Genomic DNA, 19,157 nt, shown 5'->3' with positions numbered 1-19,157 from the left:
AAGTCACAGAGAAAAAAAATAACAACAACAAAAAAACCAATACAACAACAAAAATAATAAAACATGCTTCAATGTTTTGCATGCTCTGGAAAAACAGTGTTGGTGAGACTCTAATTTCCATTCAGAATTAAAGGTATTCAGGGTGTTCAGGACTGGAAGGGTCCTTCTCTCTTTTTAGCAGAAGAGAAAAGTGACATCTGAGTACTAACATGGCTACCTTACACGATTTGTCACAATGTTGGTCCAGACTTTGCCTCCAGGATCCTGCACCTTTATCTTTCCTCACGATACTGACAGCACCTTTACTTTTTAAGATTGCACTAATGCAGATGACAAATCATTTCTACAGTACATGGAAAAATATAAGAGCTAAGCAGGAGGACTTTAAGTAGTCGAGATATGTTGCAAAAGAGATGAACAATTCTGATTCCTGTTGATCAGAGGCATATCATAATTACAAAGCATACAGAAAGTATATACTTCTAGGTAGGGAGAATTTTTCAATCTATCTCATTTAATATGAAGCAAAACCAAATATTCATAAGGTTCTACCTAGAGACCAGTAAAGTATGTGTTTGCTACAAGAGAGTAGTTAGTTTGAAGGCTCACAGGACAAGCCACGCTAAGAAGCAAAACAAAAAAGATTAGAGGCAACAGCAAACGTGCACTTGTTTAAACAATTTCTTTGTAAATACATGGAAACACATACCCATTTTTCCACATCAACTTGCTGGGGAAAGAAAAAGCCAAAATAAATAACAAGCAAACAAATAAGCACCTGGCAATGTTTCAATTACTGTCATTTAAATAAACTGAAATGTGGTCCCTGAACCAAAATCTACTTCCATGTCTAACGGAAAATGAAAGTATTCAAATTTTAATTAATAACCTTTAATCTCAAACAAACCAGAAAAAGTCAATTAACTTAATAATCGGAACTTTTAAAGTTATTAAGCTGGAAAAGCACCCAGGTACGTGAAATCATTAAGAATCCAACATATTCAAAAGCAAACATGAACAGTAACCTGATTCTCAAACCTAACAGGCCTCCAGACTTAGGGACCACTCTTCTCCTCTAACTGTAAAGTATCTACTTATTGAAAAAGGTCAATTTAGAAATACAGCATCTAACTATAAAAATATTTCATGAAATAAAAGTTTATTTTACCCCAATATTCCTAATGTTGTATAAAATGTCACAATATAACAAAAGGCATGCCTTGCCAAAATATCCTGAAATTGTTTCAGCATCACATTTTTAATTGCATTTATTAATGAATGCATGTTGGTCTCATAATCATTATGTGATTCTTTTAAAATATTAAGTGAATAAAATTATATTCCAAAGTATAAAATAGAATTAAAAATCCATACATCAACAAAGACTGTCTCTACAATGCCCTCAGTTCCTACCAAATCAATCAGAACAATAACAGAAAAATTCAACTTTGAGGGGCATACTCCCTCTCAGAATTGCTTCCAAAACCCACCCCCCTAATAGAACATCTATGATTGCTATCTTATGAGACTTGAAGTTTGTTTCAGACTCTTCATGCATTTATGTTTATTTGTAACTTTCTTCTTTAGGCAATTCATTAATTAGGTAAGATTTAAGCTAGTTAGGCAGAAATCTTGGGCCATGGCTAAGAATCTGCATCCCTTAGTAAGCAAGCTCCTAGAAGGAAATGTGCATAAAATGTAACATACACAGTGTTATTTTTTAAATATTAGACCACGATATAAAAATAACAACCTAAATATACAGGTGGAATTGTTTTGAAGCCCCAGTAGGTTACTTACAAGAGAGCATTTTGGTTTATTTAATAATTTGTTTAGTCTTCTGAAAATCTGTTACCAGTCTCCTCGCAATCTATGCATTTTAAAAACACACAACTACTATTTAAGAGACATGAATTTACTGAATGGAAAGAAGTGATTTCACTATAAATATTTAAGATATTTGGCTGTGATATAAAGTTCAAGTCCTCATTTTAAATATTAATTTATTAACAATGTGATGAATTTATTTCTTCAGATCCTGCCATAGGGGGAAACAATTTAGTCATGATCAGTTGTAATATAGTTACCATTTACTTTTCTACCTCCAAAAAGACAAATCTTTATATTTACCTCTTTTAAAAACAATAACTCAAGAAAATGTGAAATGATCTCCTTTAAAATATTTGTCAGGAAAACAAAATATGCCATACTTTCAGTGACTCCATTGATTAGCAAAGACATTTTATCAGCCCATGATTTTCACTTCTAAATGTTAAACATTCTCTCTCTATATATATCTCTCTCACAGACACACACCTGCATCAGTGCAAAGATAAAGTGTAGGATTTTTCTAGAAGAAAGAGAACTTGTAATCAAGAGTCAGTAACTAGTATTAGTAATAGAAGTTCTTTACTGATCTATATTTACAAGGAGAAACAATTTCTTAAAGTAGCAAAAATTAGTAGCAATATAACAAACTCAGTATCTTAATACCCAAAGCAAGCCTTTAGCAACAGCATGTCCTGGGGGTGAATTATCAGATCAAAACAAATGACAAGACAAATGACCCACAGATTTAAAAGACTAAAGGGCAATCAAGTTGTAATTATGCATAAGCAATTCAAAGCAATTTCATGGCACGTCTCCTATTAATGTTAACAAGAATTTCATTAAATGCCTGCGAATGGTGAAGACAAGAATGATTTCTGCGGAGATAACTGAGGAAGGGAAATATAAAGTTCACAATAACCCTGATTAATTTTGTAATTTAAGTAATTACCAAATCCATAAAGCATATAAGACAATGAACACTTATTCCAATCATTTATTATCCAAATACTTGGGATTTTAAAAATATGCAGAGATTACATTAGAGAAAATAAAAATTTTGATATCTCCAGGAAATTACATTAAATATTCTATCATAATAAGACTGAAAAAAAGGGCAACCTCATTTTTCAAAGAAAACAAAACTGCCATTAAGAAAAACAAAAGCGTAGTTTAAATTCTAAGTTGATTCAGCAGAGGACAGAAGTTAAAAACATAATAAAAAAGCAATTAATTCTAAATTGTATCATTATATGAAAAACTAAACATTCACATGACATCTCTTCTTTATTCATATTTTAATTGATACATTTAGGTTATATAAACATGAATTATTCCATAACGTTAAAAAAAATTTTTTTGGTTGCTTCTCCCAAATTGTTTAACGCATTTTACTGTGTAAGGTGAAGAATTTTATTATTATTAAACCTTTAAGTCACATATTAAGTAGTTACTATGTGCCAGGCTTTAAACTAAATGTTTTACGGGTAATTTTATTATCTGCATTTTACATATGAAGATACAAATGACAAGTAAAGGTATTACAAATCTTCCATAATGAAAAAAAAATGTCACTTAGCTATTAAACAATGCAACTTGACCTTGACATTGGGGTTTAAGGTCAAAGCCCCACACTGCCATACCACTACTAGGTACACCATATGCAAGTTACATAATCTTTTTTTTTCTTCTGCTTCACATTTTTATTTTGCATTCAATTTGAAATTGCTCAACAGCAGATTTCTTTTTTTTAAGTTTACTTATTTTAGAAAGAGAGAGAGAGAGAGAAAGCACTCATGCATCATGCATGAGTGGGGGAGAGGCAGAGAGAGAGAAAAAGAGAATCCCAAGCAGGCTCCACACTGTCAGCACAGAGCCCAATGCAGGCCCCAAACCCACGAACCATGAGATCAAGACTGAAATCAAGAGTAGGACTCAACAGTCTATTTCTTTCTTTTTTTTATTTTTTTAATGTTTGTTTATTTTTGAGAGAGAGACAGAGCACAAGCGGGAGAGGGGCAGAGAATGAAAGAGACCCAGAATCCCAAGCAGGCTCCAGGCTCTGAGCTGTCAGCACAGAGCCCGATGAGGGGCTTGAACCCACGAACTGTGAGATCATGACCTGAGCTAAAGTGGACAGTTAACCGACTCAGCCAAACAGGTGCCCCTCAACAGTCTATTTCTTATGGTAAGTTCCACCCAGTAAAATATGTTAACATCAAGATGAGAGAAAGTAAAATGCACCTAGAGATTCTCAGAACATCAAACATGTTTTTTAGTTTCACTTGTTCATAGCATGTGTGGTTTTTTTCCATAGATACATTTCCAGATAACTACAACAAAAAAACATTCAACATGAATAGGGATTTTTAAAATTTTTTTAATGTTTACTTATGTTTGAAAGTGAAAGAGAGACAGAGAGAAATAGCACAAGCTGGGGAAGGATGCAGAATATGAAGCAGGCTCCAGGCTCCAACCTGTCAGCACAGAACCCAACACGGGGCTCAAACTCAAGAACCATCAGATCATGACCTGAACCGAAGTCTGATGCTTAACTGACTAAGCCACCCAGGCACCCTAAGAACTTTAATATCAAGGCATAACACAAACAAGTAATTAAAATACTTAATGCATGCCTACAATCTACTACCCTGCTGTTAAATTTTCTTGAATAATAAATTAGAGGAAAGTAGAAAACAAATTCTCTACCCTACAAATAATTCTCTACCACACAGGCTGTTTATTATTAAAATTGGATAGGGGAGAAGGGACATGAAAATTTGCACACTGTGTTCCAAGATTCAAAATATGATGAAGTCATCTAGATTTTTTAAAGCAAAGTAAGATTTTGAGAGCCTGTGTTTTTAATGAATATATTCAGTTCAAAAAAATCGTAAGCCATGAGTATAGCGTTTGCTGAAATTTTACTGAGTAAATGAGCCTATGTAATCAGCCCCAGATCTACACGTAGGACACTACCATGACCAAGAAGCTTCTTTCACACCCTCCTCAAAGAGAGCCATTATTCTACCACTATTAATTTAAATATTTACTTATTTTATTTTTGAGAGAGAGAGCGCGTGCAAGCGCAAATGAGCTAGGCAGGGGAAGAGAGAGGGGGAGACAGAGAATCTCAAGCAGGCTCCACGCTGTCAGTGCAGAGCCAGACATAGGACTCAATCTCAGGAACCCATGAGATCATGACCTGAAATGAGATTAATACTTGGATGCCTAACCAACTGAGCTATCCAAGCGCCCAAGTTTTACTTTTCTTATTTTGGAAATATAGACTACGTTCTCTTTTTATCCAGTTCCTTTAGCCATTATTAGGTTAGTAAAACTCATCACACTGTCGCAGGTGTAGTAGGAATCAATTCATTTTCCTGGCTTAATAACATTTTTTATATGAATATATCACAATTTACATATCCATTCAATAGCTGAAATAGCAATTAGTGATCTACTGCAACTTGGTAATGGAACTAATGAAAATTTTTCTCTAATTTTTCAAACGAGTCCTCACGCAAACAACAAAAGATTCCAAATAAAACTGCTTTGTTTTGACTTCCATGTTCCCTTCCTCCGAGTCCCCCCAAAAAAGCCATGGATTCCTTGGTGACTAATTATTTGTTGAATGAGAGTTACCAGACTGTCATTTAATAAAAAATTAAAAGAAATCCACATTATACCCTTTTATTAAATATCGGCATATAGGTAAGTCAATCACATCTCAACAAGCAATGAGTTTATCCCTCAGCAGCAGGAAGGGGAAAGAAACTAATTTTAGTAAGAACTTACTACTTGTGCTAGGTATTTTTTTAATAGTTTATTGTCAAGTTGGTTCCCATATAACACCCAGTGCTCATCCCCACAAGTGCCCTCCTCCATGCTCATCATCCCCTTCCCCTCCCCCCCACCCCATCTGCCCTCTGTTTGTTCTCAACATTCAAGAGTCTCTCATGGTTTGCCTCCCTCCCTCTCCCCCACTATTTTTCCCCCTTCTTCTCTCCCATGGTCCTCTGTTAAGTTCCTTCTAATCCTCCTTTACGTGCAAACATATGGTATCCGTCCTTCTCTGCCTGACTTATTTCGCTCAGGGTAACACCCTCAAGTTCCATCCATGTTGCTACACATGGCCAGATTTCATTCTTTCTCATTGCCACATAGTATCCCATTGTATAGATAAACCACATCTTCTTGATCCATTCATCAGTTGATGGACACTTAGGCTAAGCAATATAACTGAATAAGAATTTAGAACAACAATCATAAAATTAATCGCTGGACTTGAATAAAGCATGGAAGACATCAGAGAAACTATTGCTACAAACACTATGGAGCTCAAAAATAGTTATGATGAATTAAAAAATGCTATAAATGAGATACATAATAAAATGGAGGCATCCAATGCACGGACTGAAGAGGCAGAAAGGAGAATAATGATTTAGAAGACAATTATAAAAAAGAGGAAACTGTGCTAGGTATTTTTATACTCGCCTTCTCTCCTGTAACTATTAGTCTCAACAGAAAGGAAATTTTTTCTTTTATTTCTATTTTCTTTTTAATTTTCAAATACACTTATAAACAACAGAATTGAAGATTCACTGGACCTCAAACTGAGGTATTTACTTAAACGCTCTCAGAAGTAAGTCACATAATATTAAAATGGAAAATACTAAGTATTAAATTAGAACAAATAGATGTGGTGCTAACATTAAGGAAATTATAAATAAATAAAAATAAATTATACATATATAAATTATATGTATATAAGTTATAAGTAAATAAAAAGAAGTATGTCTCTACAGTTCAATGTAGAATGTGATTTATATTTTTTAATTAAGAAATTTTTTAATGTTTATTTACTTTTGAGAGACAGACAGATAAAACGCGAATGGGGGTGGGGCAGAGAGAGGAGGAGACACAGAATCCGAAGCAGGCTCCAGGCTCTGAGCTGTCAGCACAGAGCCCAATGCACGGCTTGAACCTACAAGCTGTGAGATCATGACATGAGCCTAAGTCAGACACTTAACAGGCTGAGCCACACAAGCGCCACATGAGCGCATTTTAACTACATGAGACCTTAAAGTCCTTTGTGCCATCAGCTTAAGGAAAAAAATCATAAATTTAATTAAGCAAATGAAGTCACCACTAAAATTTACTGTATTACACTTTAGTCCAATTTCCTGGCTTTATTCTGATTTTTGTATTAGTCACACAGAAACTTCACATTCTGGGGAGTTTATGAAACAATAAAACAGATTTAACACAATAGAGTAAACTTAGCAATCTCCTACAGTAACACATTTAACTTAATTCCAGGAAAGAGTATAGAAAATCTACTTGAAGTTTAATTTTCTTCTTCTAAAATTTAAACTAGATAATAGAGAGCTTCTAAATTATTCCCATTTTATAAAAGGAACAGTTCCTGGAATTGCTTTCTGAATTTCTCCAAATCCTCAGGAACACCTACTTTCTCTAAGCACAGAATATGTTAAAATGACTCTTCCATAAACTTTAATATTAGCATGATTCAAACAGAAAGGTGCTAAGAAATAATAGAGTGGCTCTCTTCCAGGTAGGTTCTTATGAGAATTACAATGCTTGGTTAAATACCACAAGTAAATTCATTTGGGGAAATAAATAGTCAAGTAGAATATGAATAATTTGTGAGGGGAAAAAAAGTAATGAGGTGAAACTAACCCTATTAAATATTAAAACATTTCCAAAATACAGTGATCAAATTGGGGCTGTTTGGGAAGAATAATGGACAGACATGTATGACAAAACACTTAATTCAGAGTAACACATTTGGGAATGTATGAATTCAATGTATGACTAAAAAGGCTTCACAATCAAAAAAAAAGGGAACATCAGTCATGAACAATGATGGATGTTTTGCTTTGCTATGGGAAAACAAATCAACTTACATGCTAATTTAAGTAAACTCCAGACGAATCTACACTGAGTAATAATAAATTCCATATAATAATAACCTCATAAATAAATTCCAGATCCATTTATTACCAAAAAAAAGTGAGGGATGCAAAGAGGGATACACTGATTTTTAACAAAACAATTCAGTGCTATTCCAATCAACATCCCAACAAGTTATTTTGTGGATACCGACAAACCGATTCTAAAGCTTTTATGGGAATGCAAAAAAACAAGAGCCAACATAACACTGAAGGAGAAAAATTCAGAAGTCTGACACTACATCAAGACGTACTGTAAAGCTATAGCGATCAAGAAAATCCGGGAGTGGCTGGAAAACAGACAAACATCACTAGAACAGAACAGAAAACCCAGAAACAGACTCACATACATGTAGTCAACTGGTCTTTGATGAGGTACAAAGGTCATTCAACGGAAAAAAGATGGTCTTTTCACCAAATAATGCTGGAACAATGATGAATCTAGATGCAGACCTTAAACTCTCGGGAAAAAATAATCCAAAGCGTATCACAGATTTAAATATAAAACATTAGACAAAGAAAAAAAACCCTAGAAGATAACACAGGCAAAAATCTGCCTGATCTTAGGTTTGGCAATGACTATTTAGATAACACCACCAAAGCATGATCCATGGGAGGAAAAAAGCTAAGATGGGCTTCATTAAAATTAAATATTATGCTCTGTGAAAGATACTGTTGGCCAAAGGGAAAGACAAGCCACAAATGGGAGAAAATCTCTGCAAAATAGGTACATGATAAAGAAGGGGCATATACAAAGAACTCTTAAAACTCAACAATAGAAAAAATAAACAGCCCACTTGAAAACTTCGCAAAGTATCTGACAGGCACCTCATCAAAGAAGATAGACAGTGACAATAACTATGGAAAAAGATACTCAACATCATATGCTATCAGGGAATTGCAAATTAAAGTAATAATGAGACACCACTGCACATCTATTAGAATGGCTAAAATCCAAAAACTGACAACAGCAAATGCTGATGAGGATGTGGAGCAACAGGAACCCCATCAGTGTTACTCAGAATGCAACATGGTACAGCCATGTTGGAAGAAAGTCTTCTTAGGAAAAGAAACATACTATTAACATTATGATCCAGGAATCACATTCCTCAGTATTTACCCAAAGGAGTTTAAAGCTTATGTCTACATGAAAGCCTGAGCACAAGATTTTATGGCAACTTTATACATCATTGGCAAAACTTGGAAGTGACCAAGATGCTCTTCAATAAGTGTATGGATAAACTGCTGGACTTCCATGAAATGGAATATTATTCAGCAATAAAAAAGGAATGAACTACCAAGCTAGGAAAAGACACAGAAGAACATTAAATGCATATTGCTAGTATGAAAAGGCCATGTATTATATGATTCCAACTATATGGAATTATGGAAAAGGCAAAACTATAGACACAGTAACATATCAGTGGTTTCCAGTGGTTGGGGGAGGGAGTGAAGCACAGGGGGGTTTAGGGGAAGTGAAACCATTCTGTATAACATAATCATGGTACATACATGACATCACACATCGGTCAAAATTCACCGAATGTACAGCATAAAGAGTGAACCCTCAAGTAAATTCTGGGCCCTGAGTGATCATGATGCATCAATAGCAGCTCATGAATTATACCAAATGCACCACATGAATGCAAGAATAGTAATAATAGATGAATTGGGGACGAGGAATATGAAAACTTTCTCAATGATTTCCTCTACACCTAAAGCTGCTCTATAAAAAAAATAAATGAGGGGGACCTAGGTGATTCAGTCAGTTAAGCGTCTGACTTCAGCTCATGTCATGATCTCACGGTTCGTGGGTTCAAGAACCGCATCAAGCTCTGTGGTGACACCTCAGAGCCTGAAGCCTGCTTCAGATTCTGTGTCTCGCTCTCTCTCTCTGACCCTCCCCAACTCACACTCTGTCTCTCAAAAATAAACAAACATTAAAACATTTTTAAAAAAATAAGTGAAATAAAAACATTTCAGACATTAAAAACAATACTGTATATGTACACATAAATTGTATATAATACATACCAAATATTTATTATGTAATATAAAATGAGAGAAATGTAAGCAAACTTGAAAACCCAGTGATAGGGTTTCTGCCTATCACTGGGCTTCTCTGCCCAGTGAAGAGAAATATTACTTCTGGCTGGGAGGATTAGGAAAGGATTCAAGAAAGATGACAATTTGAATATGTGCATAGAAGGATGGAGCGAAAGTCCCAGGATTCTATGTTGAGGCATGAGTGTGCTAAGTATATAAGAACAGGTATCTGTGGGCAGCACCTGGGTGGCTCAGTTGGTTAAGCATCCGACTTCAACTCAGGTCATGATCTCATTGTTTGTGGGTTCGAGCCCCATACTGGGCTCTGTGCTGACAGGGCAGAGCCTGCTTCAGATCTTCTGCCCCCCCCTCTCTCTGCTCCTCCCCTGCTCATGCGCTCTCAAAAATAAATAAAACATTAAAAAAAAAAAAAAAAAGAATAGGTATCCACAGGAAATAGAGCATATTCAAGGAGCGAGTCCAGTTTGGATAGAGGAGGGACAGAATGAAGAACTAACTAAAGGCAGAGAGAAAGAGAAACTGGAGCCTTAAATTCATTCACAAAGCCCAAGGTCACATGGTAACAATTACATTAGGGGTAGTCTGGGCAGGGGACAGTTGTACAACATTGAGAAGCAAGTTAAAGGCCTAGAAAGAGGTCACAATCAACGCAATCCTTGACAAAGCAGCATGAGGGTGACCTAATTATTGGCTTGATCCATTCCCGGGCACAGACACCCTCCTAATTGATGCCTGAGTAGTTCTCAGAGGAACCAAAAACTGCTTGTGAGGAAACTACCAACAAATCAAGTATCAAATACATCAACTATGTATTTAAGTATCTACATAGCGTCCTCCTCAAATCCATCCTGGAAGTATAGCAACTAAAGCTCGTGAATGGATGAATGACATACTTCATTTCCCTACTCATATAATTGTTATACACACTAATACTAGCACTGTATAAACCATAAGAAAAAAAATGAAATTTCCACATCATAGACATGTACAGACAATCCTGTTTTAATCTTTGGCCCTGAAACCTGGTTTTTATTCCTTCACTTCCCAAAAAAAAAAAGCATTTGCTGGGTGTTTGCAATTCACACATTCCATTCACATCCTGTCCTGGAAGAAACAATCCTAGCTGTCAGGCTCTCTCTCACCATTTACTCTGCAGAGAGCCTGGACCACAGTTTACTCATCTGCAGGGTAAGCAAATGCAACCAATTCCAGCTTACAAAATACTCAAATTTTCTGGCTCACTGTGGCTCCTTCGGGTACCTACCTACCATTTCTCTTTCTCTTTGCATGGTCTAATCTCATTAGGACGCTTTCTGTCATGCCGGAAAATGCAATGCTTCCAATATTCTTCCTGTCTCATGCCAGGCTCACTTTCTCCAGAAGCATGGAATCAGTGCACTACAATACGAAGCCCACAATATGCACCCTTGGGACATTTCTGAGGTTTTCTGGTCCAGTAGAGAACTCTCCCATGGTTCTGTGCAGTCTTGGAGATACTGGCTTCACCATGACCTGAGAAGCCACGTGAACATAATCTGGTTGTACCCCCAGGCCTGGCTTAAATGTTCCATCTGGTCTCTTGAATCCTCAGATCCCATTGGTCTTTGTCTCTCTCTCACAGCTTGAGATTAGCTGCAAACAAAGATAGGTTCTGGGCGTGTGAATGGCTCAGTAAGTTAAGCATCCAACTCTCGATTTTGGCTCTGGTCATGCTGTCACGGTCTTGAGATCAAGCCCCGCATCAGGCTCCATGCTCAGTGTGGAGCCTGATTAAGAGTCTCAGTCTGTCTCTCTCTCTCTCTGCCTCCTTCCTTTGCCTCTCGCCCCTCAAAAAAACAAACAAACCACCACCACCACAACAAAAGACAGCTTATGAGAGTGTGTGACTGCAACTAGGAGGAGCTGCTTGACCTCTGTTTAAATCTTCAAATCTGAGGGCTCATGTGGGTGGTTCAGTCTGTTGAGTGTCCAACTTCTCCTCAGGTCATGATCTCGCAGCTCATGAGTTTGAGCCTACATCGGGTTCTGTGCTGACAGCTCAGAGCCTGGAGCCTGTTTCAGATTCTGTGTCTCCTTCTCTATCTGTCCCTCCCCCACTCATCTCTGTGTGTCTCTCTCTCTCAAAAATAAACATTAAAAAAATGTGAATCTTCAAACCTGACACTAGGTGAGAGATTTCGTATGTGTACATTTTATCTGTATTTTCATCTGGGGAAAGTTTCTAGATCTTCTATCTGGTTCACAAAGGCACCATGCCTGGGAATGGCCATATAATTTCTCACCAGGATGGAGGCACTTCGGACAGGCAGAAGGGGAACCGGCAGGAAGTGGGCGGTGACCAGAGGGCATAACCCGTGTTGTGCCAGGCCAACAGGAGTGCGTGGGTACCTGACCCCAAAGGTTATTTTCTCATTTTCCCTTCCAAAAATATTCCTCTTCTTCCACAGTAGAGAGAGGCGAGGTGATAAACGGCAGGACCTCACAGGCAAAAGTCCTACCTTCAGTTCAAAACTGTTGCAATAGCAGCAGGAACAGAGTTGTTGGCACTTTTCAGCCCCCTAATTTTTGATTTATAAAGTCTCTTGCCGTTCCTCAAGTTGGCAATAATTACTAAATATCTGGTTTATAACACACATCTTAGGTGTTAGTGGTAGAGCAAGTGAACACAACAGAGCAAAATCCCAGCCCTCATGGGGTTTACTAATAGGGATGGGTGGTTTTGAAAAAACAACAGAAATGAAAATAAAAGTGATAAAAGTGAAATAAGACAGAAAAAGACACATATCCCATGATTTCACTCATATGCGGAATTTAAGACACACAAGAGATGATCATAGGGGAAGGTTAGGAAAAGTAAGATAAAAACCGAGAGGGAACAAACCATAAGGGACTCTTAAATACAGAGAACATACTGAGGGTTGAAGGGGGTGAGGGGTGTGGGATGGGCTAAATGGAGGATGGGCATTAAGGAGGGCACTTGTTGGGATGAGCCCTGGATATTACAGTAAGAGATGAATCACTGGGTTCTACTCCTGAAGCCAAGACTACGCTGTATGTGAACTAACATGAGAATAAATTAAAACAAATAAAAATAAAAAGAAAGAAAAACAGAAGTACATAGTACGTCAAAAGGTAACAGTGCTTTGGACAACACTCAAGCAAGGTAAGGAAAAGAATTAGCTATGGAATGAGGGGAGTGACAGGCAGTGTGGTCTGATAAGGAGCAGTGAGAGAAAGAAGTATTCTATCATATTAGACTAGAATGCTTTAAGAAAATGAGGTAGAACTTTAAGAATAAAAACTAAGGGACAGTTGGCTCAATAGGTTATAAACATCTTTAAATCACCGGCCAATTCAGGAATAGTTTATTACTATTTATAATTTATCATCTGATTCATCTGCTATCAAATACTTCCATGTGAAAAATATTTTTAAAATTTTAAAAGCACCAAAAAAGAGGAAGATGCCCAAATTGAATGAGAGTAATCAAATAAAATAATCTATACATTCAAGGTTCATAATCTAAAACAGTGCATAACTGCACCACTGTGATTCAATTACATGTGGATTAAATTGGCCTCCTTATTGAGTTTGATGCAGGAGTCTCTGGAAACCACATCATTCAAACACCGAGAAATATGCAGTATTCTCAGCTTCAGAGTGGAAAATAGTCTTTCTGAATACAGAAAAGACTATAAAAGAGAAAATGCCCACAGAAAGAAGATGCGCATTTTAAACACAAGCATCCACCTTCACAAAGGTGGTGGATAAATAATTGTGGCTCCGCCCTTTAGGAGATTATAATCCTATTCATCTTTTAAATCACTGCAGCAAGTTCACAGATGAAAGACAGGTACATGGCTACTTACACAGGCTTTAGACAAGATGCCAGCTAATGACCACATCAAGCTGGTGATTTGTTAATTTAGTTGCATTATAACTCCATTCCGAAAACAGTATTTGTTCCCAAAGAAATGGAGAATGTTCCCAAACAGCAAGATAAAGGGCATTAGCCATTTGTGATGTGATGTATGATTACGTATGGGAGGAAGAGTTTAGGATAAGTAATTGCAGCCATTTATGACATGATATGTGATTACATATAGGGGGAAGAGTTTTGGATATGCAATTAGAGGCTCCTTCCTCTTTACTCTCATTGAGAAAATTTTCTCTTCAGGATGAGATCACTAAATTTCTCAGGAGTAAAGCGTCATTCTTATTTATCTCTGTATGTGCAGCCCAGAATTCACAACAGCAACTCACTAGGCTTTCTTGGAATGAATGCAGCATGAATCAGTCAGGCAGAAAAGGGACATGGCTTTTCCACCTCACAACTATGGAGACAAACGAACACAGAACTTTGACCTCTTTTCCTAGATAAAGATTTAACTTGTTATATCTTGCTTGGCTCCAGATTCTGGAGAACCTCAACTATAAACAAATATTTCCAATGAAGCCATAAGGATGCTAACCGTGTGTCTGCTATGCACTGTAGCAAACAACGTTAGAAATCACCCAATTTTTATTTACACACGTAACGGTCTTCCTTCTTCCAACAACAGAATCTAATTTTGTAGGATGTACCTTTTTTCTTCTCTCCCTCCCTATGCTTGGAACCAGTTGCGTTGACCACATTTCCCCAGTAAATACCACAGTAAATAAACAAGCAGCAAAGTGCATGGAGAAAGTCGACCAGGAGGTTTCTTTACTGCCATACACAAAGATACAGAAAGTCAGCTCATTTGCATGCCTAAGGAAGATGTGAAATAGAGATATCTCTTAAATTGCTACAGCCTTATTGTCATCCCGAGGGAAACTTGTCTAAGAACCAAGCAAACAGAGACAACAAAAGGAGAGAATAGCAGAAAACCTGACCCAGAGCCCTGATCAATTCCAACTAGACACACGCCTGTGTGTCATTTTTTGGTGTGTCACTTTTTCAAAACCATATAGGATTCAGTTGTAAAAGATGACATAATAACCTGTAATATGATCCAGTTTATGGGAAAATATTTTTATATGACATTCCATATGGATATAAACCAATGTTAGAGCAAAGTAATCTTCAGGCGAAAGGAGGATTATGGAGAGAATATTTGCATTCAATACTTTTCTATATTACTCTTATGAGAATAAAAGATTGAAATGGTTCTGCAATTTAAATTTTAACTTGAATTTAAGTGTATTTTGGGGGCACCTGGTTGGTTCAGTCGAACAGGCATCCGGCTTAAGCTCAGATCATGATCTCACAGCTCATGAGTTCAATCCCTATGTCAGGCTCTGTGCTGACAGCTGAGAGCCTGGACACTGCTACAGATTCTGTGTCTCCCTCTGTCTCTCTGCCCCTCCCCCACCTGTGTGTGCGGGTGCGCTAGCGTTCTCGAGCTCTCTCTCTCTCTCTCAAAAGTAGATAACATCAAGAAAAAATTTTTTAACTTAAGTATATTTTTATATTGCATGCATGGGCAGGCACTAATTATATTTCTCCCCCTCCCGCTATACTGAGATATAATTGACATACATCACTGTAGTATAAATTTAAAGTATTCAGCACAAATGGTTTAATTTACCCAAATTATGAAATGGTTATTGTAATAAGTTTAGTTAGCATTCATCATCTCAATATAGATACAATGTCAAAAGAAAGTAAAAAAAGAAAAAAAATTTCTTCATAATGACAACCCTTAGGATTTACTCCCTTAACAACTTTCCTATACACCATAGAACACAGTTAACTACAGTCACCATGCTTCACATTACAGCCCCTGGACCTATTTATTTTATCACTGGAAGTTGTGTGTGTGTGCGCGTGTGTGTGTGTGTGTTGTGTTGTGTGTGTGTGCATGTGTGTGTGAGTGATGGGCCAAAAAATATAATTTCTTGAGAGAGAAAGAGAGCGTGTGTGCATGAGCAGGGGAAGGGCAGTGTGAAAGGGAGAAAGAGAATCTTTAGGCAGGCTCCATGCCCAGCACTGAGACCAATGAGAAGCCCAACTTTGGGTTTGAACTCACAATCATAAGATCATGACCTAATCTGAAATCAAAAGTTGGACTCTTAACTAACTTAGCTCCACAGGGCTCCCAGGAACTTGTTACGTTTTGACCACCTTCCTCCAATTCTCCTTCATTTCACCTCTGGTAATCACAAATCCGATCTCTTTTTCTATGAATATGTTTTCATTTTGTTTTTGTAGATTCCACATATGAGTGAGTCACACAGTATTTGTCTCCTGTCTAACCTCACATAGCACAGTGTCCTTAACTTCCATCCATGCTGTTGCAAATGGCAAGATTTCATTCTTTTTTATGGCTGAATAATATTCTATTATGCACACACAGACACACGCTCACACGCACAACAACTTCTTTACGTATTCATCCATCAATGGATGCATAGGTTGTTTTCATGTCTTGGCTGCTGTAGTGAAATAATGCCGCAGTGAAAATGGGTGCTGATATCTTTTCGAGTTAACTGTTTTTGTTTCCTTTGGATATATTCTCAGAAGTAGAACTGCTGAATCATATAGTAGTTCTATTTTTAGAGAACTCTCCACACTTTTTTCTACAGTGGCTGCAATAAGTTAACAATCCCACCAACAGGGCATAAGAGTTTCCTTTTCTCCACATCTTCGCCAGCATTTGTTATTTCTTGTCTTTTTGATGGTGCACAGGCGTGCAATGGTATCTCATTGTGGTTTTGATTATTTGTATTTTCCTAATGACTAGTGATGTTAAGCATCTTTCCATGTACCTGTTGGCCATCTGTACGTCTTCTTATTTTGCTCTACGCTCCATCCCTGTCACAGTAATGGCAAGATTTCACTTTTTGTAAATTTTTTAAACATTTTTATTTATTTTTGAGAGACAGAACATGAGCGGGGAAGGGGCAGAGAGAGAGGAAGACACAGAATCTGAACCATGTTCCAGGCTCTGAGTAGTCAGCAAAGAGCTCAATGTGGGGCTCTTTAATTTTTTTTAACATTTTTATTTATTTTTGAGAGACAGAGCATGAGCGGGGGAGGGGCAGAGAGAGAGTAAGACACAGAATCTGAACCAGGTTCCAGGCTCTGAGTAGTCAGCAAAGAGCTCAATGTGGGGCTCGAATCCACCAATCATGAGATCATGACTTGTGTCGAAGTCAAATGCTCAACTGACTGAGCCACCCAGGTGCCCCAAGATTCCATTCTTATTTATGGCTGAATAATACTCCTATACACACACACACACACACACACACACACACACACACACACACACACAGTGTACAGAACACAATCTATATTATATGAACCACAAGCATGGTTTGTTAACCCTTCATCTTTCCACCACACTGTATGTGTGTGCGCGTGCCCGCGCGCACGTATCATATTGCCTTTATCTATTCATATGTTGATGGACACAGGCTGTTTCCGTATCTTGGCTACTATAAAGAATGTTGCTATCAAAATAGGGGTGCATGTATCCCTTTGAATTAGTAGTTTTACATTCTTTGGGTAAATACCCAGTAGTGTGATTGCTGGATCTATTTTTAACTTTTGAAAAAAATCTCCACACTATTTTCCTCAGTGGCTATATCAGTTTGTATTCCCACCAGCAGTGTACAAGGGTTCCTTTTGCTCCACATCCTTACCAACACTTGTTTCTTGAGGGTATTTTTTTAATGTTTTTTATTTATTTCTGAGAGAGAGAGAGAGAGAGAAAAGAGAGACAGCATGAGCAGGGGAGGGTCAAGAGTGAGGGAGATAAAGAATATGAAGCAGGCTCCAGGCTCAGAGCTGTCAGCACAGAGCCCAACACGGGGCTCAAGCCCATGAACCGTGAGATCATGACCTGAGCCAAAGTCAGATGCTCAACCCACTGGGCCACCTACATGCCCCTATTTCTGGAGTTTTATTTATTTTAGCCATTCTGACAAGTGTGAGGAGATCTATCTCATTGTGGTTTTGATTTGCAATTCTCTGATGATAAATGATGGTAAGCATATTTTTATCTTTTATACACTTAGCTATCTGTAGGTCTTCTTTGGAGAAATGCCTGTTCATGTCTTATGCCTATTTTTTAATTGGATTATGGGTTTTTTGGGTGTTGAATTACATAAGTTCTTTATATATTTTGGATACTAGCCCTTAACTGGATATGTCATTTGCAAATATGTTTTCCATTTCCATACCTTGCCTTTAAGTTTTGTTGACTATTTTCTTTGCTGAGCAGGAGCTTTTTATTTTGATGCAGTCCCAATAGCTTATTTTTACTTTTGCTTCCCTTGCCTCAGGAGACATATCTAGAAAAAAGTTGCTATGGCTAAAGCCAAAGGAGTTACTTCTAACATACCNAGTCTGGTATTATTTTTCTTTATTAAAAAGTATCCTGGTTCAGTCTTTGGATCTCTAAGTCTCTGATTTCTTCAGAGTTAGGTATCTACTGCCATGGTATGATTTAGAAGTATAATACTAATCATTCGTATAATTCTGTATTTTAATAAAGACTCGGGACATGCAGAGCAGTAACATATTTAAAAATGAATGAATATCAAGTGTTCATGTCAACTTCACTTTTTTTCCAGTGAGTCTGGAGTNAACTCATTTATATATAAAAGTTTATATAAATTTTATAATATAAAATATATATTATATGAACCCTAAGCATGGTTTGTTAACCCTTATCCTTCCACCACACTATCCCAATTCACTTTAATGAAAAGGAAAGCAAAAGGAAAAAAATCAATATGGAAATAAAACTCAACCAGGGTGGACACAGCATGAACTCTTTTAATTTTTGGCCTACCCAATGGTTTGAAAAAGTAAGTCTTTTATATGCAGTGCCACAGAGCATATATCAAAATACAAGAATAAGTACATAAAAGAAACATTAAGATCAACTTTTGGGATGCCAATTAACATTAAAAACTCAAAAACCCCTCTTTAGAGAATACAGTCTTTTAAATACGTGTGTATCTATGAATTGGTATGTCTATATTAAGATAGACTGAAATTAACATTGATTGGTTTGCAAAAAAAAGGACACTTGTTAGCCCTTATCCAGCTAGATTTCTCTGATTTTCATCTGATCCTGTCAACAACATCTTCCAACGACATCATAGAAGCAGTAGGCTGAATAATGGTACCCCAAAGACATCCACATCCTAGTCCCCAGAAATAATCCATAAATATGTTACATGATACATGTGATTGGTTTTGAAGATAGAGGATTGGCCACGGATGAAAAATGTGAACTAGAAAAAGGCAAGGAAACAGATTCTTCTCCAGAGTCCCTCTAGGGACTGCATCCT

The 19,157-nt window shown here is 37.1% G+C and overlaps 1 protein-coding gene across 1 annotated transcript in view; it reads right to left on the bottom strand.

Moving 5' to 3' along the window:
• Positions 1-19,157, bottom strand: part of RYR2 (ryanodine receptor 2) — a 674,490-nt gene that overhangs the window by 441,930 nt on the left and 213,403 nt on the right. The window contains exon 6 of the mRNA XM_077751737.1: positions 710-730. Coding sequence (XP_077607863.1) covers positions 710-730 — 21 coding nt within the window. The remainder of the gene's footprint in view (positions 1-709; positions 731-19,157) is intronic.

The sequence above is a fragment of the Crocuta crocuta genome, unplaced genomic scaffold (genome assembly GCF_008692635.1).
Source record: "Crocuta crocuta isolate KB4526 unplaced genomic scaffold, BGI_CrCroc_1.0 scaffold59-1, whole genome shotgun sequence".
In the NCBI taxonomy this organism is placed as follows: Eukaryota; Metazoa; Chordata; class Mammalia; order Carnivora; family Hyaenidae; genus Crocuta; species Crocuta crocuta.
This window is presented reverse-complemented; position numbering and strand designations above follow the sequence as displayed.